We start from the raw sequence: 23,127 nt of genomic DNA on the forward strand, positions 1-23,127 counted from the left end.
TCAAGTCACAAACTAAATATGCTGTATCAGAGTCCACCAGTTCAGACGTTTTATTTCTTTATTCCAAGGTATGACTTGGCAGAGTGTTCTCAATTTTCTAGATCAGTAACTACACAAACTAGGCAATTCTCAACCAGCATTTTCCACCTAAAACCAAGAGACTGACTGAGTTTAAGAGAAAGTAGTTAGAAGAAAGAAGAGGTAAACACAAATACCCCCGAAATTACATATTTTACATTGTTATGAAAACACAAAAACACACAACCATAACGTGCTCCAGTGCAAACAGGAAAAGGTGAAAACATCAAAGTAGGTTGCTAAGGCCAAGCCTGTTTCCCGACCCCTGGTAGCAGCACAGAAGGACAGGGGACCAACAACTCCCTTCAGATGCTGCTTCCAGGGCACAAAGGACTTCTGCTGGGGGCCCTCAATCCCATCGACCTTGGGTCTTCACACCCAAACGTCAGGTTTCGGAAAGGTGTGTGCTAACCAGGAAGAGGGAACCCGGCCGGGCTGCGGAGGTTCGCTCCTGGGCAGGGCTAGGAGACCAAGCTCGGCCCTTGCCCGGCGCCTGCGAGGGCCACCCAGGTCCTGCCGGGTACCCGACCGCACACTTGCCTACCGTGCCGGGCCACGGGAGAGCCGGGCTATAGGGGAGCCGGGCCACGGGGGAGCCGGGCCACGGGGGTGCCGGGCCACGGGGGTGCGGGCCACGGCTGCGGGGTGGGCTGCGGGGCCGTGGTCCACCGCCGGGAGGGTGACCGGCCCAAGACGAGCCCGGGGCGAGCAGGACGCAGGTGGCACCGAAGCACTCCCGGGGGCGGACAGGTGACTAGACGGAACCGCGCCAGGATAGGGAGCGGTTAGGAACCGGCGGGGACAGAGCCCGGGGAAGAGGCGCGCCGCGGGGACCCTGAGGGAGGAGGGGAGGGCAAGGGAGGAAAGGTGGGCGGAGGCGGGGAGAGGCCGACGAGGCGGGCGGAGGGCGCTCACCGTGGACTCCCGCACTTGGCTGTGGAAGTGCTGCTCCCGCGCCGACACCTCGTCCTGCCCTTCCATCCTCCTTCATGCCCGCCGCCTCGCCGCCCGCGCGCTCCGCCGCACCATCGCCTACCGGCTCGACGGGCTGGACGGCCGCCCCGCCGGCCGGGACGGGAGTGGGCGGGCAGTCGACCGCTACACTGACGGTGACCACAACCCCGGCTGCTGCCACAGCCGCCGTCTCAACCACCGCCTGAGGAAAAGCCGCTCGGTCTGCCGAGGGCTGGCGCCTCGCGGGCCGGGGCGGGGCGGGGGGCGGGGCTTGACGTCAGAGGAAGGCGCCGCGCGTCAGAGGAGAGAGCCGAGGGCCCCTGACGGGGGCGTGAAGCCGGGGGCGGGGCCTGGCGGGTGGGACTAGGGGCCACGCCCCTCGCGGGAGGCCGCAAATTCCCGCCTAGAGCCCCGCGAGGATTTCGCTGTTGGGGTCGGGTCTCGCCTGAGCGCGAGCTAATGGGGGCGGGGGCGGCGCGCCGGGGAGGACTCTGTGAGGCAGCTGCAGTCCGCTTCCCTCCCCAGCACCGGCCCCGCCAGTTCCCTGGGCGGTGTCCGCTGGGAGGTCTCCGGCGCGAACCGTCACTCCGCCCAAGTAAGCAAAAGGGTCGGAAAGCCCGGAAACCTGGCTTCACTGGATCTGACCAGCGGTCGGGCTGCCACTGGCCCTTGGACCTCACCACCGGGAAGATGTAGATAGCCCTGCATGTGCGGCCCTTGCCGGATCGGAGGGCGGGGGTGTTCTCGGGCCCCCCAGAGTCCCTCCACCCAGAAGTTAGTTTGAGGACCCTCCAGGGTTCCAAATAGAGGTAAAGCTAAAAAGTTAATCGCTCAGTCGTGTCCGACTCTGTGACCCCACGGACTGTAGCCCACCAGGCTCCTCTGTCCATGGGATTCTCCAGGTAACAATACTGGAGTGGGTTGCCATGCCCTTCTCCAGGGGATCTTTCCGACCGAGGGATCGAACCCAGGTCTCCTGCATTGCAGACGGATTCTTTACCATTTGAGCCGCCAGGGAAGCCAATGATCTATAGTCCTGTATGGCAGCTGCAGTCCGCTCCCCTCACCAGCACCAGCCCCGCCAGTTACCTGGGCGGTGTCAGTCCCCTACAAAAGTTCTCCTCCCAGTACGCAGTCCCTAAGTCCAGCAGAGTTACTCTAGGTGTCCCGCTAACACAATCGGCTGTATACCACTGCTTTGGGGGCTGCCCTGGTGGCTCGGTCAGTAAGGAATCAGCCTGCAAAGCAGGAGACCCAGGTTCGATCCCCGGATTTGGAGGATCCCCTGGAGAAGGGAATGTTTACCCACTCCAGTATTCTGGCCTGGAGAATCCCATGGACAGAGGAGCCTGGCGAGCTATGTAGCTGTCCATGGGGTCACAAACAGTCAGACACAACTAAGCCACTAACACACAACAACCACTGCTTTTACACTTGCTTCCGAAGGTCCTGGGCTTAAAACAAATTCTGTGCCACTGTACTCTACACAGTTCTGTGTGGTAAAGTACACAAAACACAGCTGCTTGTCCAGGATGCACACAAGGAACAGTGTACACCAGACATATGAACTAACTTACGTGATTGGACATGTGAACACAGGTTCGCATTTTGAAAGTTCACAACTTGAAGGTTCAGATGTAGGGGCCTTACTGTAGTTTACCCCCATTCTGCATTAAATACCTTTTTGTTGTTGTTGTTTTACAATAAAGATGACTTCAAAGGAATATTTCATTTTACTTTTAGATTTTGGGAGTATAAGAAAGCCACTTAAATTACTATTGCCTGTGAGCTTTTGGCATCTCTAAGAATTCTTAGGAAACGAGACAATCTACAGATTGCTTGCAGATTATTTTTATGATGTACTTATTTTGAAATATCTTTTTGTGATTTTGAATTAAGGTTTTTTTCATGACTCCAACTCTTTTTTATGGCCCCTGAAAAGCTTCTAAGGCCTCCAAATACTGTGCATGGAATGCTTCATGCCAGGAAATGGTGGTGAGAACTTGGAGAGCATGAAACTTCTGAGCCAGTACTGCTACTGCCACAGGCTTATAAGAAACCAGGAACTAATTCCAACTAGTTAAATCCTGTGCACATCTTTATTTTGTATGTCTCAGTGCCCTAAAGAACCAGGGAAAGACAAAGAAGTATCTATTTTTCTGAACACACAGCTTCTGAGAGCTGAGTTAAATACTTGCCTGAAATGACCTGGATAATTTCTGGAGTAACCTCTCCAAAGCAGAAATTAATGAGATCCAATTTAAGATGTGTGACATTTAGACACATATTCCAGAAAGTCAATACATGTGGCATTTCTGATCTTTCAACACTCCAACCATCTAGACCTTTTAATTTCCTTTTATGCAGCTGTCTGCAGAGGTTCACTTATATTTGATCTGAGTTATTTCCCTGTCTTTGGTACTTACAACACTAAGCCCAGGGAAGTAGACCTCAAAAACGGCCCCACACTCTCCCCTCTACTCTCACCCCTTTGCCTGGTGGCTTTCCCTTCCTCCTAGCAAGAAGCAGGGCCTGTTTTCCACCCCTTAAATCTGGGTGTGAACATGTGACTTGCCTTGGCCAAAGGGACATCAGAAAATAGGGTGCTCTTGAGAAGCGCTTGTGTGTTTGGGCTTGCCCCTCTGACGGCCCCTGGGCACCCTCCGACTGCAGCTGTGCATTATCGTCCCGCCTGGCTGGAGGGGGTGGCCCAGGTATCTCTGTCTCCCCAGCTGATACTCGCTTTTCTGCATCCCCCTAAAATAGGAAGCCCCAAAACACAGTTTTTTGCCTCTGCTGGAAGCACTGCAAGTGTTCTCATTAACTGTAGAACAAAAATCAAACTCCTTCACCAGCACTCAAGACCTTGACTTTGGGGCCCCATCCTGTCCTTCCAAGTTCTCCCCACTTCTCTGCCTAAAGAGCCCTTTCCTACAGCCTGGCTTCCTCCTCTCACCAACCGCCTGGGTCTTCCCATTGCCAGCGCCTAGAACATTCACCACTTCCATGCCCTCTTTTCTCCTCTTCAGATTCAGAGCTACCACTCTTTACTCTCCACACTAATACCTTCCTTCCCCACAAAGTCTTTCCTGGGCAATTCCAGTCTCTTTACTCACTCATTCATTCAAACACGCTAACACACAATGGAAAGAATATGGCTGCAGTCCCTGCTCTGGGGGAGCTTAGAGTCCAAGAGAACCGAGGGCACACAGCAGTCATCTGACACTTGGCACACACGTCCTTGTGTTTCATCTCAGCGTTTCACATATCTGTGTCCACTCACAGTCAGAGTACAAGCTCTGTAAGGTCTGGAGTATCTCTTGCTGCACTCTGTAAACTTCTGTGTACTTCCTACAAAACTCTTAGAAAAGAAGAGGTGAAAGTGAAAGTCATCTCCAACTCCTTGCAATCCCATGGGCTATACAGTTCATGGAATTCTCTAGGCCAGAATAATACTGGAGTGGGTAGCTGTTCCCTTCTCCAGGGGATCTTCCTAACCCAGGGATTGAACCCAGGTCTCCCACATTGCAGGAGGATTCTTTACCAGCTGAGCCACCAGGGAAGCCCAATATCTATTAGAATGCTTTGCCAAACATAAACACTTCACAAGTGTTTATTAGCTGATAGGTTGGTTACCCTGAGAAATTTCCCAAAGGCTTCTTCAAACTTCAGTAAGTCTTCAGATATCTGTACCGATGTAGATAATTGTGTGGTCGTTGCCAGTGTGTTCGCCATGATGACTTATGTGTCCACAGATGAGAATACTGCTCGTTGCTCTGTACTCTGGTTTCACTATCATGTCGTGTCTTTGAACCTGCCAAGATTTGGGATGGTTTCCTTCATTCCACTAGACCTTGCTTTGATTCTAACTTGATCACAATGAGATCAAATTTCTAAGACATAAGGACATAGAGACCAATTTTTTTTGTCTTTATGCTCCATACAAAACCCAGCCAAGCAACGTTCACGTGTAACCCGAGTTCCTTCCCGCCTCTGTTAAAGGGCTTCTTTCTTTCCCTTATCCAAGCACTCACAATGGAGAGATAAACAAGCAAAAATCTACTAGCAAGCCAGCTGTCTATCCCCAGTGAAAAACACAAACTGTGGTATGTTCACGAAAAGGAATTTTACCCTGGCATGAAAAATCCTCAGACCACAGCTGCAAGCAACAACACAGGTGAGTCTCTACATCAGCACTCAGCAGAAACCTCTGCCCAGCTTCCCAGCTCACTCAGAGTCAGACACTGACACCTCACTGAGACCCCCAGGGGCCCCGGGCCCTCCCGTGCCCAGCCCTGCAACCCCCCTACCACGCCTCCATTGCCTTTGTCCAGAACATACTTCCCATGGATCGCAGCTGTGCCCTCCTCACTTAACATCGCAGCGTGAATGTTACCAACACAAACCAACCAGATGCTTGCTCACCTCACCTTGTTCTCTTTTCCTCTAAACATGACTATTGTTTGTGTATGGGCTCGTTTTCTGCCCAGTCTAATTTGTCTGGTTCACTATTTTCCAACACCAAGCACAGTGCCTGGCAAATATCAGGAGCTCAGTAAATCTTTCTTAGGTCAAGAACTAAACGTGTGCATGAGAGAGAAAGAGAGAGGTGACAGGGGAGAGGGGTGGATAAAGAGAGAGAGAGAGAGATGGGGTGGGAACTAGCTTTTGTAGAATAACCACTCCACTCCTGGCGTCTTGCATGCATTGCGTAATTTAACCATCACAGCAAGCCTGTGAAGTAGGCTCTGTTGGCTCTGCTTTACCACTGAAGACCCTGAGAAGAGGGTAAGTAGACCTGACCTGTTCACACCATCCACATTCGAACCCAGGGCCATCTGATCACTAAGTCCTATCCTTCCCACAGCATAACTGCCCCTTGTGCTGCTGGACTATTTCTTGGACTATACAGTCTATGGGGTCGCAAAGAGTCAGACATGACTGAGTGACTTTCACTTTCACAATTGCCCCTTGCCATGTAATAAAACCACAGCCTGAGTTCATCGTGGGTGACATGGAGGAGAACTTCTAGAACTCCCCTCTGTTGGAAATTCTGCCTTAACCACTCACCTCCCCTTCCCCTGAAATTTTCCCACCCTTGCGTGTCCCTGAGTACGTGCTGAAGCCTACCGATCAGTCCAGGCTCCCTCTGCCCAGAGCTGCAGCGGCGGTATAGTGCTCAGGCCTCTCCAGAGGTAAAGAGCAAAGAGGAGATGCAGAGAGACAGACACGATAGACAGATAGACAGGACAGATGGATGGATGGATAGATAGACGTATAGATAGATAGAAGGGTAGGCAGATGGCAAACACAATAGATAGACTGATAGACACGATGGACAGATAGACAGATGGATAGATAGACAGACATGGTGGATAGATAGACAGACAGATAGGCCAAATGGGTGGATACATAGATAGATAGACAGATGGCCACAATATGGTCCCTACTTCCATTCTCTTATAAAAAGCCAAAGTTCCTTGGGGAAGTGGTTGATTCTAGGGCTGAGGCAGGAAATATACAAGATAAGCCAGGAGCATCTTGTAGTGCCAGAAAAGAAGAAAGTAGTCAGGGAGTTCCCTGACAGTCCAATGGCTAAGACTCTATGCTCTCACTGCCAAGGTCCTGGGTTCGATCCCTGGTCGGGGAACTAAGGTCCCACAAGCTGCGGGACACAGCCAAAAACAAAAAACAAACGGTGATCAAAACCCAAAACAATAAAGGTATGGGGCTGTGACAGAGGGACACAGGCACCAACCTGAGAGTTAAAGCAAAACTAATTTGAACATAAAAATAAATAGCAAAGTATTGGGTTAGAATCAAAGTATAAAATAAATATTCATGAGTCAATACTGACACAAACAAATGTTAACTTTATTAAATTCTTCCCCTCGGAGAAGTGGAGCTTACCTCCCCACCCCTAAGTGTCACTAAATTTATTGACCTGCTTCCAAAAAACAGACAAAAGAAGGAAAAGTCAAGTAACTGCAGAGGAGAAACCTGGGGGTCAGTGTGAGTACCAGCAGGGGTAAGTCACGGTGGCAGCATGCCCCGTTGATGTGGGTAACGAGAATGGCCCTTCACCCATGAGGTCTTCCTCCCCAATGCACACCCTCACTCCAACCACGAGAAAAACGTCAAACCAACCCAAATTGACCTGTGTTCTAAAAAATACCAGACCAGTACACCCCAAAGTCGTCAAGCTCATCAAAAACAAGGGCAGTCTGGGAAACTGTCTCAGTCCAAGGCAGGCTCAGGTTGACAGTGTATCAACACTGGTTCATTGGTGGTGATAAACGTCCTGTAGTAAGAGGAAGACAGCAAGGGAACTTGGATATGGGGACACGGGAACTCACTTATCTTTGCAACTTTTCTGTAAATCGAAAATTTGAAGTTTTATTTTTCAATAAGGAAGAGAAAGAATGCCAGGTAGCTTTCAGAATCTCCAGGAGGATCCGAGACCAGACTTGGAGGAATGATGCCCCCGTCAAGAGCTGGTCCCCTGAAGATACCAGTGCCATTTCTGAGTATAAACATAGTATGCCGACAACTTACTTAATGGTAGTCACTGTCTTTTTTTTTAATTTGACCAAGTCATGCAGCATGTGGGATCTTAATTCTGCCAACAGGAACCAAACCCATGCCCCCTGCACTGGAAGCAGAGAATCTTAACCACTGGACTGCCAGAGAAGCCCTCTGACACTCTTACAAGTGCAAGCTCACTCTGCTCCCTGCACAACAAAACCCTAGGACTCTTAAGAGACAAGGTGACCGAGAAGACCACTAGTCTCTGACATTAGACATTAGTCTATGTCTCAAAATAGCCGTCTTATGAGGGTCTGGATGCCAGGTTCTTTTCCAGATCAGAGGTTGGGGAGGTGAGGAAACAAAGTAAAAATATCATTGTTGTCAGTCACTCGGTTGTACCCAACTCTTTGCGACCCTATGGACTGTAGCCCACCAGGCTCCTCTCTCCATGGGATTCTCTAGGCAAGAATACTGGAGTGGGTAGCCATTTCCTTCTCCAGGGGATCTTACCCACCCAGGGGTTGAATCCAGGTCTCCTGCACTGGAGATGGATCCCTAACTGTCTGAGTCACCAGGGAAGCCCAAAAAAGGCCATAAGTCTTGCAAATACCTCCTAGAATGTCAAGCCTCAGGCAGGAGCTGTGTTAATTTCTCTCTTCCTGCCATCCACAGGTGGACAAGGTTCTGAACAAAGGCACTTTAGTTTAACAGTTAGGCGGAGGAGCAGGATTCTCTGAGGTGGGCCATTATGTATGATTATAATGGCAACAGCAAAGAAAAGCAAGTCAGAGCAACAGTTCCAACAAGCAGGCCATTGTTGTTGCTCAGTTGTATCTGTATTGACTCCGTGGACTATAGCTCACCAGTTTCCTCTGTCCAAGTAATTCTCCAGCTATGAATACCGGAGTGGGTTGCCATTCCTTTCTCCAGGGAGTCTTCCTGACCCAGAATCAAACCCATGTCTCCTGCACTGCAGGTAGATTCCTTACTATCTGAGCCACCAGGGAAACCCAACATGGAGGCAGAACTGGCCTTTCCCTGCCTTTTAACTTCTCATAAGTCACGTCTAAGACCTTTCCTCTCAGGACCCTGGCTAATCGGCAGAACCTGGGTCATGAGCACACATCTGAGTGGCAAAGGAAGAGAGAGATGTTTTCCCCTTCTCTCATGGGAGGGGTCCCTGCTTCATAGGGAGGGGACGTCCCCTGACATAGGAAGGGGCTTTGAATATTGTTCAGCGAAAAGGAATTATATGGTCCAAATACAGAGTTCTCTAATGGCCCAGTGTGATCCAAGTATAAAATCTAGATTGTAAAGAAATGAATGGACTTCTGAATTTTGGTAGGTGATGACCATCCAGTGGTTTGCTGGAGACCCCCAGCACTGGTTTGTGAAAGCCAATTGTTTATTTTTAGGAATTTCGCAGTTATTAAACACAGCATTATTTAAAACTAAATTATATAAACTTTGTTGTTGTTGTTGTTTAGTCGATAAGTCATGTCTGACTCTTCGTGACCCCGTGAACTGTAGCCCACCGGGCTCCTCTGTCCATGGGATTCTCCAAGCAAGACTCCTGCAGTGGGTTGCCATGTCCTCCTTCAGGGGATCTTCCAAACCAAGGGATCAAACCTGGGTCTCCTGCTTGGCAGGCAAATTCTTTGCTGCTGAGCCACCAGGGGGGGGGGCCTATATAAACTTACACTTAATTAAATTATCTTTCAAAAGGTAAAAGCTACTGAAAATCCATCATGTCCTAGTTACTTTATCATGCTTTCCTTGAGTCTGCTTACATCTTCTTTACAATGTCGTGCTGCTCCTTATGCAGTGAGAGCACTGGTAGCTGGGAGCGGCCGTGCCAGGAGCCAGTGGAAACCAGGAAACTTAACACCATGGAAACCAGGAAACGCTGCAAATCAGAGCCTTTCCTGCCCCCTTGTCAAACTGGTTATTAGTTACAGCACACCAGTGAAGCCAGCAAAGATTTTACAAAGAGCCTAAAATGAAGATTTTCCATATCCTGGTCTGAAGTCAAACAGTAGATGGTCAGAGTGGCCATCCTTTCATGGAAACTGAGTGAGACTTGCTGATGAGGGTCATCTCAGGAGTCTGGAGCACTGGACTGAGGGGTCTCCTGAGAGGGAAACAGTAAAACAATCCTGAATCTGTGAAAGTACATAAACGTTGAGAAACACCTATTACTGTAGGCCAGTGAAACACTCGCAGTTTGTTTACTTACTGGTGTTTTAAGGGGCAAAATGAAGTCATTCTTTCCTAATGCAGGAGGGCAGTGTGCAAGTCCAGGTGAAACCATTCACCTCAGATTGGGACTTGAACCCATGTGGCTGGGACTTAAACCCAGCCAAAACCCTGCCTGGGACCTGAACCCACATGGCTGGGACTCAAACCCAGCAAAAAAACATGGTACCTGGTTTCAGGACCTAATGAAGCTCAGGTTCTTAATGTCTCATCACAGAAAGAATTCAGTGAGAGACAGGTCAGAAGTGGACTTACTCAGACTCAGAGGAAGCACACCTCACAGACAGTGTGGGCCTTCGCAGAGGGCGAGTGTGGCCCTGAGATGTGGTGGGGTTAGCTTTTATAGGCTGAGTAATTTCATACGCTAACGAGTGAGGGGATTATTCCAACCATTTTTGGGAAGGAGTGGTTTCTAGAATTTGGGCCACTGCCCACTCCTTGGTCTTTTAACAGTGCCTTGGAACTGTCATCTAACAGATGACCATTATATCTACTACTAGGGGCAAGAATCCCTTAGAAGAAATGGAGTAGCCATCATAGTTGACAAAAGAGTCCAAAATTCAGAACTTAGATGCAATCTCAAAAATGACTGAATGATCTCTGTTCGTTTCCAAAGCAAACCATTCAATATCACAGTAATCCAAGTCTATGCCCTGACCGGTAATGCTGAAGAAGCTGAAGTTGAATGGTTCTATGAAGACCTACAAGACCTTCAAGAACTAACACCCAGAAAAGATGTCCTTTTCATTATAGGGGACTGGAAAGCAAAAGTAGGAAGTCAAGAGATACCTGGAGTAACAGGCAAAGTTGGCCTTGGAGTACAAAACGAAGCAGGGCAAAGGCTAACAGAGTTTTGCCAACAGAACACACTGGTCATAGCAGTGTGTTCTTCCAAAACACAAACCCCCTTCCAAAACACAAGACTCTACACATGGACTTCACCAATGGTCAATACCAAAATCAGATGGAGTATATTCTTACAGCAAACATGGAGAAGCTCTATACAGTCAGCAAAAACAAGACCAGGAGCTGACTGTGGCTCAGATCATGAACTCCTTATTACCAAATTCAGACTTAAATTGAAGAAAGTAGGGAAAACCACTAGACCATTCAGGTATGACCTAAATCAAATCACTTACGATTATATAGTGTAAGTGACAAATAGATTCAAGGGACTAGATCTGATAGACAGAGTGCCTGAAGAACTATGGACGGAGGTCCATGACATTGCACAGAAGGCAGTGATCAAGACCACTCCCAAGAAAAAGAAATTCAAAAAGGCAAAATGGTTGTCTGAGGAGGCCTTACAAATAGCTGAGAAAAGAAGAGAAACTAAAGGCAAAGGAGGAAAGGAAAGATATACCCATTTGAATGCAGAGTTCCAAAGAATAGCAAGGAGAGATAAGAAAGCCTTTCTCAGTGATCAGTGCAAAGAAATAGAGGAGAACAATAGAATGGGAAAGACTAGAGATCTCTTTAAGAAGTTAGAGATACCAAGGGAACATTTCATGCAAAGATGGGTACAATAAAAGACAGAAATGGTATGGACCTAACAGAAGCAGAAGATATTAAGAAGAGGTGGCAAGAATACACAGAAGAACTATACAAAAAAGATGTTCATGACCCAGATAACTGCAATGGTGTGATCACTCACCTAGAGCCAGACATCCTGGAATGAGAAGTCAAGTGAGTCTTAGGAAGCATTACTACGAACAAAGCTAGTGGAGGTGATAGAATTCCATTTGAACTATTTCAAATCCTAAGAGATGATGCTGTTCAAGTGCTGCACTCAATATGCCAGCAAATTTGGAAAACTCAGCAGTGACCATAGGACTGGAAAAGGTCAGTTTCCATTCCAATCCCAAAGAAAGACAATGCCAAAGAATGTTTAAACTACCACACAATTGCACTCATGTCACATGCTAGCAAAGTAATGCTCAAAGTAATGCTCAAAATTCTCCAAGCCAGGCTTTAATAGTATGTGAACCTTCCAGATGTTCAAGCTGGATTTAGAAAAGGCAGAGGAACCTGAGATCAAATTGCCAACATCAGTTGGATCATTGAAAAAGCAAGAGAGTTCCAGAAAAACATCTACTTCTGCTTTATTGACTACACCAAAGCCTTTGACTGTGTGGATCACAAAAAACTGGAAAACTCTGAAAGAGATGGGAATACCAGACCACCTGACCTGCCTCCTGAGAAATATGTATGCAGGTCAAGAACAGTTAGAACTAGACATGAAACAACAGACTGGTTCCAAATTGGGAAAGCAGTACATCAAGGCTGTATATTGTCACCCTGCTTATTTAACTCACCCTGCAGAGTACATCATGCAAAACGCCAGGCTGGATAAAGCACAAGCTGGAATCAAGATTGCCAGGAGAAATATCAAGAACCTCAGATATGCAGATGACACCACCGTTATGGCAGAAAGTGAAAAAGAACTAAAGAGCCTCTTGTTGAAAGTGAAAGAGGAGAGTGAAAAAGCCAGCTTAAAGCTCAACATTCAGAAAACTAAGATCATGGCATCTGGTCCCATCACTTCATGGCAAATAGATGGGGAAACAATGGAAACAGTGACAGACTTTTTTTTTGGGGGGGGGGGTTCCAAAATCACTGCAGATGGTGACTGCAGCCATGAAATTAAAAGATGCTTGCTTCTTGGAAGAAAAGCTATGACCAACCTAGACAGAATATTAAAAAGTAGAGACATTACTTTGCCAACAAAGGTCCATTGAGTCAAAGCTATGGTTTTTCCAGTAGTCATGTATGCATGTGAGAGTTGGTCTATAAAGAAAACTGAGAGCTGAAGAATTGATGCTTTTGAACTGTGGTGTTGGAGAAGACTCTTGAGAGTCCCTTGGACTGCAAGGAGATCCAACAAGTCAATCCTAAGGGAAAGAAATCAGTCCTAAATATTCACTGGAAGGACTGATGCTGAAGCTGAAACGCCAATACTTTGGCCACCTGATGCGAAGAACGGACTCCTTGGAAAATACCCTGATGCTGGGAAAGACTGAAGGCAGGAGAAGGGGACGACAGAGGATGAGATGGTTGGATGGCATCACCAACTCGATGGACTTGAGTTTGAGCAAGCTCCGGGAGTTGGTGATGGACAGGGAAGCCTGGTGTACTGCAGTCCATGGGGTCACAAAGAGTTGGACATGACTGAGCGACTGAACTGAACTGGAATTGTCATGGCACCACTGGGTGTGTCATTTCACTTGCTGATTGAGGATCAAGGTCCAGTGTTGTCTGCCATCTTGGTCCCGTTTGATTCTAATCGGTTTATGTTGTGTCCTCGGGCTATGTCATTCTTTCAAAAGCTGTGCCCTGCCCCTTTCCCTCCTGTTATACAAGTGCAGAGAGGGACAGAGGTGCCGGCCTGAGTCTGTTCATTTCCCTGGGCCACCATAACCAAGTACCCAAGCTGGGCAGCTTAGACAATAGGAATTTATCTTCTCACAATTCGGAGGCTGGAAGTCTGAGATGAAAGTGTGGACAGGGTCATTGCTCCCATGGCCTGTCTCCTCCTTGTGTCGTCACATGGCTATCCCTCTGTGTCCATCCTGTCGACATCATCAGATGTCAGATGGGATAGGAATGTGGTCTCACATCTCACAGTCCTGGGTTTGAGTATCAGCTTTACCACATCTCAGTTTCAGGACCTTGGACAGTTTACTTACCAGCTCTGCCTTTTCTCTTATCTGTAAATGGAAATGGGCTTCCCAAATGACCAAGATGCTTTCCTGATGTGGTTATTCTAACTACATGACACATCCATAAAGTGCAAGGACACTGTAAAAGTTCACTATCGTCATCCTCACCCTCATCTGAAAAGCCAGGATCTAAGTGTGGATTGAGCTGATATTTACACGATGGGTTATGTGTTTATGAAACAGTCACAAATTTCTAAGAAAGTCATGGCAAACTTTTAACTCTTGTGTAGGAGACTAAGGACTAAAGAATGCTTTTTTAAAATTTTAATAATTTTCGGCCATGCCACGAGGCATGCAGGATCCTAATTCCTTGACCAGGGATTGAAGCCCCACCCCCGGCAGTGGAAGCACAGAGTCCAAACTACTGGACAGCCAGGGAAGTCCCTGAAAGGATGCTTTAAATGGTTGAAAGTAGCTTTAACTTGCCAAGAAATCGTCTGACTGTAGTTCCGTAAGAGCTGAGACTTATAAGGACTAATCAGAGGAAACTAAGGGACGGGACGTGGATGGGAATTAGCCGGGGGGAAAACTGCAGGGAATCATGGGAATTAAAATCCGCAGCTAAAAATAGCACTCTCCACTTCCTCTTCAGCTTTTGGTGTCAGGTTCTGATTTTAACAAGATTCTGTGTCAGATAAATCATGCGGACTTCACGCATCCCTCTCTAACTCTCACTGAAGCATAAATAAAGAGATGATCAAGAGTCTGCTAGCAGAAGAAAGGAGAGAAGAGGCCTGAATAATTCCTGTGTGCCCAGAATTTCTCCTTTATTCCCCCCGCCCCCCCCGCCTTCGCCACATGCTGTTGGCTTTCCTTAGCGTGTACCCGCAGGCCCCAGCCTCTACACAGTAACCATCCGACAGCCCCGGGAACACAGGACCCCAGGAATTCCAAGACAAGAAGAGGCTTGCACAGACATCTTTAAAGTTTGTCCCCAAGCAGTGTACACACAAAAGCACTGTATCTCTGATCAGGAGGAGGGGAGCTTCCCCACCCAGGAGCACGCTGAAAGGCAGGAAGGGAAGCAGCAGGGGAAGAAGATGTGGTGCCCCAGGCCAGAAGGGGGACAGGAGCACAGAGGCAGAGCACGTGTCCTGGGCCCACCCTACAGGAGAGCAGCTCCCGCCCCGGCAAACGTCCGCCAGCCAAGAGCAGAGAGCAGGCCCCCACTCCCCCGAAGTCCTGTCTGGCGGGTCTTTTCCGGCCTTGGCAAAGGTGACAGCAAGGAAGCGGCCTGTTTTAGAAAATGTTCTTGTTGCAGAACCAGCTCATAAACTGCTCTAGGAAAGGGCAGTCAGAGCTTTGGAAAATGGATGCTGAACTTTCAACACTTGTTACACTAACTTTTAAGTTGCTTTCTAAAGAATTGCTTAAATTGCTTTCTAAAGAAGAAAGGGATACAGGAAGCGGTGACCAAAACCATCCCCAAGCAAAAGAAATGCAAGAAGGCAAAGTGGTTGTCAGAGGAGGCCTTACAAGTAGCTGAGAAAAGAAGAGACATGAAAGGCAAAAAAAAGAAAAGGAAAGATATACCCATCTGAATGCAGAGTTCCAGAGAATACCAAGGAGAGATAAGAAAGCCTTCCTAAGTGACCAGTGCAAAGAGACAGAGGGAAACAATGGAATGGGAAAGACTAGAGATCTCCTCAAGAAAATTAGAGATACCAAGGGAACATTTCATGCAAAGATGGGCACAATAAAGGGCAGAAATGATATGGACCTAACAGAAGATATTAAGAAGAGGTGGCAAGAACACACAGAAGAACTATACAAAAAACATCTTCATGACCCAGATAACCATGATGGTGTGGTCACTCACCTAGACCCAGACATCTTTAAGTGTGAAGTCAAGTGGGCCTTAGGAAGCATTACTACAAGCAAATCAAGTGGAGGTGATGTAATTCCAGATGAACTATTTAAAATCGTAAAAGATGATGCCATTAAAGTGCTGCACTCAATATGCCAGCAAATTTGGAAAAGTCAGCAGTGGCCACTGGACTGGAAAAGGTCAGTTTTCATTCCAATCCCAAGGAAATGCAATGCCAAAGAATGTTCAAACTACCATACGATTGTACTCATTTCGCATGCTAGCAAGGTAGTGCTCAAAATCCTTCAAGTTAAGCTTCAGCAGTATGTGAACAGAGAACTTCTTGATTCACAAGTGGATTTAGAAAAGACAGAGGAAGCAGAGATCAAATTGCCAACATCCACTGGATCATCATAGGGTTTCCTTGGTGGCTCAGCTGGTAAAAGATCCGACCACAATGCAGGAGACCTGAGTTTGATCCCTGGGTTGGGAATATCCCTTGGAGAAGGGAACGGCTACTCACTGTAGTATTCTGGCCTGGAGAATTCCATGGACTACTCCATGGGGTCACAAAGGGTCAGACACAACTGAGCAACTTTCACTTTCATTGGATTGTAGAAAAAGCAAGGGAATTAAAAAAAAAAAACTTCTGCTTCACTGACTATGCTAAAGCTCTTGGCTGTGTGGACCACAGTAAACGGTGGAAAATTCTTAATTAGATGGGAATACCAGACCACCTGTCTCCTGAGAAACCTGTGTGAAGGTCAAGAAGCAATAGTTAGAACCAGACATTGAACAATGGACTAATTCAAAATTGAGAAAGGAGTACATCAAGGCTGTATGTTGTCACCCTGTTTATTTAACTTCTGTGCTGAGTACATTATGCAAAATGCCAAGCTGGATGAAGCACAAGCTGGAATCAAGATTGCCCGGAGAAATATCAACAACCTCAGATATGCAGATGAAACCACGCTAATGGCAGAAAGCAAAGAAGAACTAAGAGCCTCTTGATGAAAGTGAAAGAGGAGATTGAAAAAGCTGGCTTAAAATTCAGTATTCAAAAAACTAAGATAATGGCATCTGGTCCCATCACTTCATGGCAAATAGAAGGGGAAAAAGTGGAAATGTTGGCAGATTTTTTCTTGGGTTCCCAAATCACTGCGGTTGGTGACTGCAGCCATGAAATTAAAAGATGCTTGCTCCTTAGAAGAAAAGTTATGACAAACCTAGATGGCATATTAAAAAGCAGAGACATCATTTGCCGACAAAGGTCCATATAGTCAAAGCTATGGTTTTTCCATGTACAGATGTGAGAGTTAGACCATAAAGAAAGTTGAATGCTGAAGAATTTATGCTTTCAAATTGTGGAAAAGACTCTTGAGAGTCCCTTGGACTGCCAGGAGATCAAACCAGTCAATCCTAAAGGAAATCAACCCTGAGTATTCACTGGAAGGACTGATGCTGAAGCTGAAGCTGCAGTAATTTGGCCACCTGATATGAAGAGCCAATTCATTGGAAAAGACCCGGATGCTGGGAAAGTCTAAGGGCAGGAGGAGAAGGGGACGACAGAGGATGAGATGGTTGGATGGCGTCACTGACTCAATGAATGCGAATCTGAGCAAACTCCAGGAGATAGTGGACAGGGAAGCTTAGTGCGCTGCATTCCATGGGGTCACAGTCAGACACGGCTTCGTGACTGAACAACAATAAAGAGGAAAAAGAGGAAAGGCATGTTTAAGGAGTCAGGCCTTCTCCTTTTCCTTTTTTTCCTCTGGGTGCACCCAGGGGAGTAAAGTTATCTCGGCTATCTTACAGGTACAGTACTCCATCCTTCTTACCACTTGGTGAGTCCCACTGACTAGTCCTTATTGCATGTATTTAACTAGTCATATGTGGATAGACATTCAGGTTGTTCAGACTTTTGTATTCTTGTGCAAATGATGTTGTGCAAAGATCCTTGTACATATTTATTTGCACACTTGTACAAAGCTTGGAGGCGGTCTCCCACATCCCCCATTGGAGTTTCTTCTCCTTTGCTCCCTCCTGGGAGTTTCCAGATGAAGTCAAAGCAGCCCAGGTGCTTTCGGCAAAGGCTATATCATGCCAAGGACCCTCCCAGCAAAACGTTCTGTGGGGGACCTGGTGGAGGCAGAGCCAGAGTTGCCTGGCAAGGGGGTGGGTCACATCTGAGTCTCCACTCGCCACCAGGCCTGGGAGAGGAGACAGTGCCCGTAGGCAAGTCAGGGAATCCACCAGGAGGATGCAGACCTCACCCAGGCATCCCCAGGGGCTGCAGGCCCAGCCACAGGACCCCTGAGGACACCTGCCCGCCCGGACCCGCAGCCTGCATGAGGCTCCTCCCCTGCCGCTGAGGTGCAGCGCTGAGAGCCAGGCCCAGGAGGGAGCACGTGCAGATGGGGAGCAGGCTGGGCTTGGGGTAGCTCCACTGAGAGCGTCGTCTTGTCCCCGTGCTTTGCTTGACGCCTTCCTTTCAAATCTTTAACTTTCCAGATCAGCTTTGCTGTAGTTTGTTGTTATCCCTGGACCCCTCCAAATCCTCTCAGTCTTAGGTTGGATTTGAGTTATGGAGAATTGCCTTTTTTTTTTTTAAACAACATTCGAGTCTTCCTGTTTAAAGCAGGGAATGGTTTCATGAGCATCTAAGAGAACTGACATCTTTCTGTTGGCTCTTGGCTCTGGGATTGCAAGCCATGCCCAGTGGCCAGAACCCTGAGAAGCTTCTCCAAGACTCCTGCTCTCTGCAGTCTGGTCTGCCCAGGACTCCTCACACCCCAGGGGGCAGCCTTTCCACACAGCGAGTCCAGGGTCACTCACAGCAGAAGACGCCTCACCGGGGCCCCTCTGCCAAGCGTTACTAAAGGAGCTGGAAGGGCTCATCTGTGCAGCTTGTAAAGCTGGTCGGAAATATCTTGGTCACCTTTATGGGCTCCTGGGCAGTGCCATTCCTAAACATCCTGCTACTAATGTTCTTCTTTTACAGCATTTTTAAGCCAGGTTTCAAGTGAGTGTCATAAAAATCACTCGATCCAGGAAGTCAGCGCCATAATCCCGACATAAACTGTGAGGGCAAGATGGAGAGCGCCGCCGGGCCGCCTGGCGTGCCTGCAGTCTGAGCACAGGTGCCAGTCGTCAGCAGGCCGTCAGGACGCAAAGATGTGCGCCAGGAGCGGGGTGAGGAGGGCCCAGGGCCGCAGGGGGGCCTGGAGGGCAGTGTGACCTGGGAGGGCAGGAAGACCCTCCATCGTCAGCAGCGCTTGCTGCTTTCCAGAGTTGACCTTCTGGAGAGGTTTCTGTGACCGTGAGACATCGAGACAGCGGACTTCCCTGGTGGTCCAGTGGCTAAGACTCTGCACTCCCAATGCAGGGGGCCTGGGTTCCATCCCCAGTCAGGGAACTAGATCCCACACACAACTAAAGATCTAGCGCACCGAATGCTGCAACTAAGATCCCGTGTGACCAAACAAATTAGTTAAATAAATAATACACATTTTTTAAAAAAAATTGAGCCAAACATACACAGACAGCCTGAGACTTGCGTTGCACTGTGGCTCACTGTGCCCTGCACGCAGAAGTTCTTGACGTGGTGGTGGTTTCTGTGTGCTCGGGTCTCTAGGCATCAGTTCTCCAACTTCCCTCTCCAGCGTTTCCTTCTCCCAGAGCTCCTCCGCCAAGGCCTGCTGTCGACCACAGCCCGGAGGTCACAGCAGGAATAGAGCCATAGAGGTGGCTGTCGTTGTTCAGTCGCTCAGTCCTCTCCGACTCTCTGCGACCCCCCGTGGATTGCAGCAGGCCAGGCCTCCCTGTCCATCACCGACTCCCGGCGTTTACTCAAACTCATGTCCGTTGCGTTGGTGATGCCATCCAACCATCTCATCCTCCGTCGTCCCCTTCTCCTCCTGCCTTCGATCTTTCCCAGCATCAGGGTCTTTTCAGAGGTAGCTGAAAAAGAGGTTAAAAAAAAAAAAAAAAAAAAACAGAGGTAGCTGTTTGTCTCCAAGTCAAGGAATCTTCAGGCACTGGCAGTCCAGTAATTAGGACACCCCGCTTCCTGCAGGGGGCGTGGGTTCAATCTCTGGTCGGGGAACTAAGATCCCACATGCCCAGCGGCCGGGTCAAAAAATTACAGGAAAAAAAAAAAAAAGAAATCTTCAAATGAAGCTCAATGCAAGAACCAAACACAAGCGTTGCTTTGGAAAACGCTTCAGTAACCTGATGTTTGTCTGATGGGAACGGTGTGTGTCTGGGCTTGAGTGTCAAAAACGTTAGCAGAGGTTGGGGCGCCACTCCCCAACAAAGGCCGGGGCCTCCCTTCGCTCCCCAGCGGTCCGCAGTCGTTCTGAGGAGGCGCCCCGGCATCGCTAGGGGGCAGGCGCGCCAAGCGGAACGCGCTCTCCGGGCTGGGCCGGGTCCGCGCCGGGCTCCTGCAATTGGCCCTCCCTGCTCCTGGGGCCTCAGAGTCATCAATCGCTCGCCTCGCCCGGATACCGGGTTTTGAGCACCGGAGCCCGCCACAAATCACAGGAATGGCGTATTTGGCACCAGAGGTGATGCTCTGTATCCTACCTATCTTTACACTGCGTTTTTCCTGAATCAGGGGCGTGCCCTGGGTCTTAAGGCGATTTCTTTTAGTGAAATCAACCGACAGTGTGGGACCGGCTGGGAGCGGAGAGAGCTCTGCGGTCCGGCCCCTGGTTCCTTCTTTACAACCACAGATTCTCCCAAAGTGAAAACAGCCTCATAAGCTACAGTCGTTCACTGGAGAAGGAGCCGTAAAGTGAAAACCTATCCTAATTTATTATCACTTTCCAAACTGGACTTACTTTATCACTAATAATGTTTTAACTTTTATGTGGCATTTTGTAGCTCACAAACCACATGCTATCCATTATTTACAATAACCCAACAAGATAAACTAGGATGAGCATCCCTTTTTAACAGATGAGGAAACTGAAATATGATGGGGTAAAATAACTATCCAGTTAGTAATTATAGTAGTTAGCAAGTTAAAATAACTTGCACAGTGAGTAAACCACAGAGGCAATACCAGCCTTCAGATCTCAGTTCCAAGTCCAGAACTTGCTCTCCCATTCTCCGAAGCCATCCCAGGAGAAAGAATGAGTCATAGACGCAGAGACAGAGATGGAGTTATGGTGCAGACAGAGGCAGATGTAGAACTATCATAGCTAGGGGTGTGGGTGGAGATGTTAGAGATGTAGTTATGGTTTCTCTATGGATGTCAATATAGATTGGGTGATGGTTGCGGATGTAGAGGATGTAGAGGATGGAGGTGGAGATGGTGAAGGAAATGCAGATGGAGATGGAGGTATAAAATGCCTCTAGCTGGCCAGTCCTAAAGGAGATCAGTCCTGAATATTCACTGGAAGGACTGATGCTGAAGCTGAAACTACAATACTTTGGCCACCTGATGTGAAGAACTGACTCATTGGAAAAAACCCTGATGCTGGGAAAGATTGAAGGCAGGAGGAGAAGGGGACGACAGAGGATGAGACGGTTGGATGGCATCACTGGCTCAATGGACATGAGTTTGAGTAAACTCCAGGAGTTGGTGATGGACAGGAAGGCCTGGCTTGCTGCAGTCCATGGGGTCACAGAGTTGGACACGACTGAGTAACTGAACGGAACTGAGCTGGCCACATTAAAAATTCTAACATGCAGCTAGGAAACCCTGGACCTAGATTCTCTGGCTCCAGGCCATCCCCTTCTGTCCACAGAAGGTCTGGTTTTAGGGAGACAATGCCATGGAAATGATGTCTGCCAGGCTGGAGATTTCTGGGGCTACTGGTTTTATGTACTGAAAGGGATGGTAAAAAAATTCCCTTTCTCTTGTTCATCAAAATCAGCCTTTAATATATTTAGAAATTTTGGAGCTTCCTGGGACAGTCTAGGATATTAGTTTATACATAATCCTACTTTTTCCTTATATATTTGAGAATAAAAGATGAAACTCAAAGAAAAAAATGAAGTTAAAAATATGTTATATTTTTTACTAGTATGAAATTAAATTATGTTTTAAGAGTTCCAATACATTTCTAACTGTGGTAGATTTTAAGGTAATTATGTGTCTCTTCGGTAATATATTTGCTATCAACTTATTGCATAAAAGGATTGCTTGTGAACGTAAGATTATTTTTAGATTTATAGCCCTTTCAAGTGAAAAAGAGGTTTTTCAGGAGTACTTCCGATTTCCAGTGTCTGGTGAATTTTCCATTTGCCATCAATAACACCGCCTACAGAAATCCCCCTTCATATAAATCCAGCCTGACATTCCTATAATGCACAGTGCAAAAGAGTGCTCTTAGGGCAAGAAATAATCTGTGTGAATTATATCAGGCCAGCGTGCTGAAAACATTCATCCCGCAATTTATGAATTCAGATGCTCCCAGAACATGTTTTGGTATTCTAACGAGATGTAGGTGTTTTTATATTCATTAGCTATCTTGATAAATGTTTATTGTGGGCACAGTGAAAACTGCTGATTTGAAAAAATATTTCTGTAATCATTTTTTTGGCCTACCTCTAACATTTATTAATCACATGATCAAAACTGTATGGCACTATTACCCAGTCTAGGGCTTCCCAGGTAGCCCAGTGGTAGAGAATCCCTCTGCCAATGCAGAGGATGCCAGAGACACGGGTTCGATCCCTAGGTCGGGACGATCCCCTGGAGAAGGAAGTGGTGACCCACTCCAGTATTACTGCCTGGAAAACTCTATGGACCGAGGAGCCTGGCAGGCTGCAATCCATGGGGTCACAGAGTCACACACAAGTGAGCGACTAAGCACACACATTACCCAGTCTAAGGTTGTTTTTGTTGCTTTGATTTTTCCGATGTAAAGACACTGTTAAAGGCATCAGTTGAAGCTCTGCAGTTTGGCTGTCTCTGCAGGTGTGTTGGAGGCCTCAGTGTCCATGGACCACTCCACTGCCGCCTGGGTTCAGTCTGTCCAGCACAGATTTGGGAAGCACCTGGGCAAGCTGCAGAGGTCCAGTTAAAGCTGCCATTGTGCATGTCATGTTGTGTTATGTTACATGGCTCTATGTTACTCCGTGTTGCTTTGTAGCTATATTCTGTTGTGCATTATGTGTTGTTGCGTTACGTTGCTCAAGCTATGTATCATATCATATTACTACATTATATTGTTTTAGGCTATAGACCTATGGTTGCAACAGAGAAAAATTATAATTTTGTCTGAATTGAGGATGGAGTAAGTGTTTGGGCTGAATGATACTCTGTCCACACTGTCTGCATTCCCTGGATAGTTGGTACTCTCTTCATCTTCTGGGTTTTGATTTGTTCAGTTGACTGTTTTGAAAATTAAAGGCTGAGAACTCAAAGCTTACCCAGCCTCCTGCCTTTATGGAAGTGTGTGTATGTGTGTGTGAGAGAAAGAGAGAGAGAGTGTATTCTTGAAGATCTCAGAGGGCTGGGATTCTACTGGGTTGGCTCAAAAGTTCATTTGGGTTTTTTGACCAACCCAATGTAATTGTTCTTAGTGACCAGCCCTCCTGACTGAGCCCCTGAGTCATCAGCCTTCATTCACACAAATGTAGAAGCAGGCAGACACTCTGACTTCCCCTCTAAGGCTCTGCACTCAGTGCTGCTCACGATGATGTCTGTCTCGCTTAGCTCCTGGCTTGTGTCTTGGGAGTGGAATTTAGTCTATTATCTGAATTGCAATTACAAGGAAAAAACATGCAAATAGATATGTAACATAAACTGAAGGGTTATTTTTGAAAGTCACT

At 47.6% G+C, this 23,127-nt stretch overlaps 1 protein-coding gene, 1 long non-coding RNA gene and 1 other non-coding gene across 4 annotated transcripts in view; 2 read left to right on the plus strand and 1 right to left on the minus strand.

Annotated features, from left to right (window-relative positions):
• The window catches only part of LMBR1 (limb development membrane protein 1), a 134,300-nt gene extending 133,004 nt beyond the window's left edge, over positions 1 to 1,296 (minus strand). For both annotated transcript variants that reach the window (XM_043871948.1, XM_043871944.1), the window contains exon 1: positions 994 to 1,296. In XM_043871948.1, the coding sequence (XP_043727883.1) occupies positions 994 to 1,069 (76 nt within the window). In that variant the 5' untranslated portion in view covers positions 1,070 to 1,296. The remainder of the gene's footprint in view (positions 1 to 993) is intronic.
• A 115-nt stretch (positions 1,297 to 1,411) lies between these two features.
• Positions 1,412 to 22,593, plus strand: LOC122674913. The gene is made up of 3 exons (XR_006335080.1): positions 1,412 to 1,627; positions 5,060 to 5,209; positions 22,271 to 22,593. It is a non-coding gene; the product is annotated as an uncharacterized LOC122674913 (long non-coding RNA).
• On the plus strand, positions 18,685 to 18,757 carry TRNAG-CCC. Its single transcript has one exon. It is a non-coding gene; the product is annotated as a tRNA-Gly (tRNA).
• Positions 22,594 to 23,127: the final 534 nt, after the last annotated feature.

Source organism: Cervus elaphus, chromosome 18 (genome assembly GCF_910594005.1).
Source record: "Cervus elaphus chromosome 18, mCerEla1.1, whole genome shotgun sequence".
NCBI lineage: Eukaryota > Metazoa > Chordata > Mammalia > Artiodactyla > Cervidae > Cervus > Cervus elaphus.